Source organism: Chiloscyllium punctatum, chromosome 21, assembly GCF_047496795.1.
Source record: "Chiloscyllium punctatum isolate Juve2018m chromosome 21, sChiPun1.3, whole genome shotgun sequence".
Taxonomy (NCBI): domain Eukaryota; kingdom Metazoa; phylum Chordata; class Chondrichthyes; order Orectolobiformes; family Hemiscylliidae; genus Chiloscyllium; species Chiloscyllium punctatum.
In genome coordinates this window covers 16306411-16308302 of record NC_092759.1, presented here as the reverse complement: position 1 = coordinate 16308302, position 1892 = coordinate 16306411, and the positions used below count along the sequence as shown (strand labels likewise).

The 1892-nt window shown below is 40.4% G+C and overlaps 1 protein-coding gene across 1 annotated transcript; it reads right to left on the bottom strand.

The window, feature by feature from the left end:
• Positions 1-334: 334 nt before the first annotated feature.
• Positions 335-1294, bottom strand: LOC140492460 (probable G-protein coupled receptor 139). Its single transcript, XM_072591349.1, has one exon. It carries the CDS (start codon positions 1292-1294, stop codon positions 335-337), a length of 960 nt encoding a protein of 319 aa, XP_072447450.1.
• Positions 1295-1892: the final 598 nt, after the last annotated feature.

The window sequence follows — 1892 nt, the reverse complement described above, 5'->3', positions numbered from 1 at the left end:
ATTTAATATTCAATGAATAGTTCAGGAAAACTGGATTCTGCAGGGTCAGCACTGCAATTCAATTCAAACCTCTTTCTCACTTCATCAGCTTTACATCTGGACACTGCTCATGCCTGGCTACAGAGTACAAGTGAACTGACTTTTGTAGATCACATCATTAAGCTTTTCCACAACGGACTGCCAGCAGCTGAACTGTCAGTCTAAACACTTCTCAGGAGAGGCAGGAAACAGTGTCACACACACATATATTTTGAGATCCTGGGACATGTTAGCACCAACCATGAATAGGATACAGCTGAATATAGCTCTGGAGAGAGCTCAGGTCTTTTTTTAACTACTTAATTAATGTGGTGATCAGCTTCCCTGGATATTTCAGCATGGTCCTGAACTGCTCTCTGAACTTCGTATTAGTCACTCCATAGATAAAAGTGTTTGTACAAGAACTTAAAATCTGCAGCATGTATCCGACTTGTTCAAAGACGATGAGAGAATCAGAGTAATCTGCAAAGTTAGCTTCGGTGATGTTATAATATAAGAATTCTGCGACCGTCGTCAACCACAAGAGTGTGAAACTGCCAGAAACAGCAAACAGCAAGATCACAGACTTCCTTCTGCTCGCCATTTCTGGGTCTGTGTTATTCCCTCCTTTGCTCTGGCCCCTCAGTCCCTGACGGACACGGCTGCTCACTAGAATATGTCTGATGGTCAGAACATTGAGCAGCAAAATTAAAGCGAAGGGAAGTAATGGCGTTAGAACTGAATCAAACCAGTCAAATATCACCCACCCAAGATCAGTAAAGTAGTTTTCTTTTGTAAAGCAGTCCCATGGTACATTGTCAATGATCTCACCATGTTGTAAGGTAAAGTAGAAAGGAAGGCTTTTTAGACCGAACAGTAGAGAGGTTGTTGTAATCACCACCACTGCAGTTTTCTCAGTACAATATTTTCTTTTCAGCTTCTGGCTGCAAATGGCAACAAAGCGATCGAAGGTGAAAGTGACTGTAAACCACACTGAAGTATTTGTAGATATGTGACTGAAGACAATAATAATACTACACACAGGAGTCATATCGAGGAAGGAACCCCGGAAGTAATAATAACTGATCCGATACAATACAACCTCATTGATTACAACCAGTAGATCTGCTGTCGCCATGGCTACCAGGTATCGACTGATGCAAACAGAGAGCCCACACTTTCCTTGGGACAGGATCACAATCGCCAGTAAATTAACTGCATAGTTGAGAAGGAGAAACAGGGAGAGGAAATTACTGATAAACAACTCATTCTCCATGCATGAGAACAGAGAATAAAATCTGTACTGTGTATGATATCAGCATTCTTAGCCCTACAGAATGCAGTAGCATAATATTGTTGGATATTCCTGAGGGAAAAGGGATTTTAAGCTTGTAGGACAGTGTGTTCTGAACCTGGAGGAAGTGAGTCCCACCGTCCCGTCATCAATGTGAATGGCTGCAGCATGTAGCAGCTTGTTTAGACCTAACGTTTTGCAACGTTGATGTTGAGGACATGCCTATGTTAGACCCTTCAAAACGTTGTTCTGCATTTTCTTACAATTCCTGCTTTTATACTCATTCCTGTCAGTTCCACTTCTCAAATACCTGATAAAATCCTTTTGATCTTTCATATGGACCTTCATATGTTTCCACAATTGCAAAGGAAAAACGAAATCTTTTCTTTGTTCCCCTCAATTTTGTTGTCAATAAACATTATTTTAAATTGTCAGCACAAACATTATAAGCTGTTCTGTTTTCTACTCAATGTTAATGAGCAACAGTCTATCCTATCTCCTGCATGAGATTTGTCATTTATTTGAAGAGGGTTGAAATGTAAAAGCAGAGAGGTTCTACTATGATTATACAAAGGTCTGG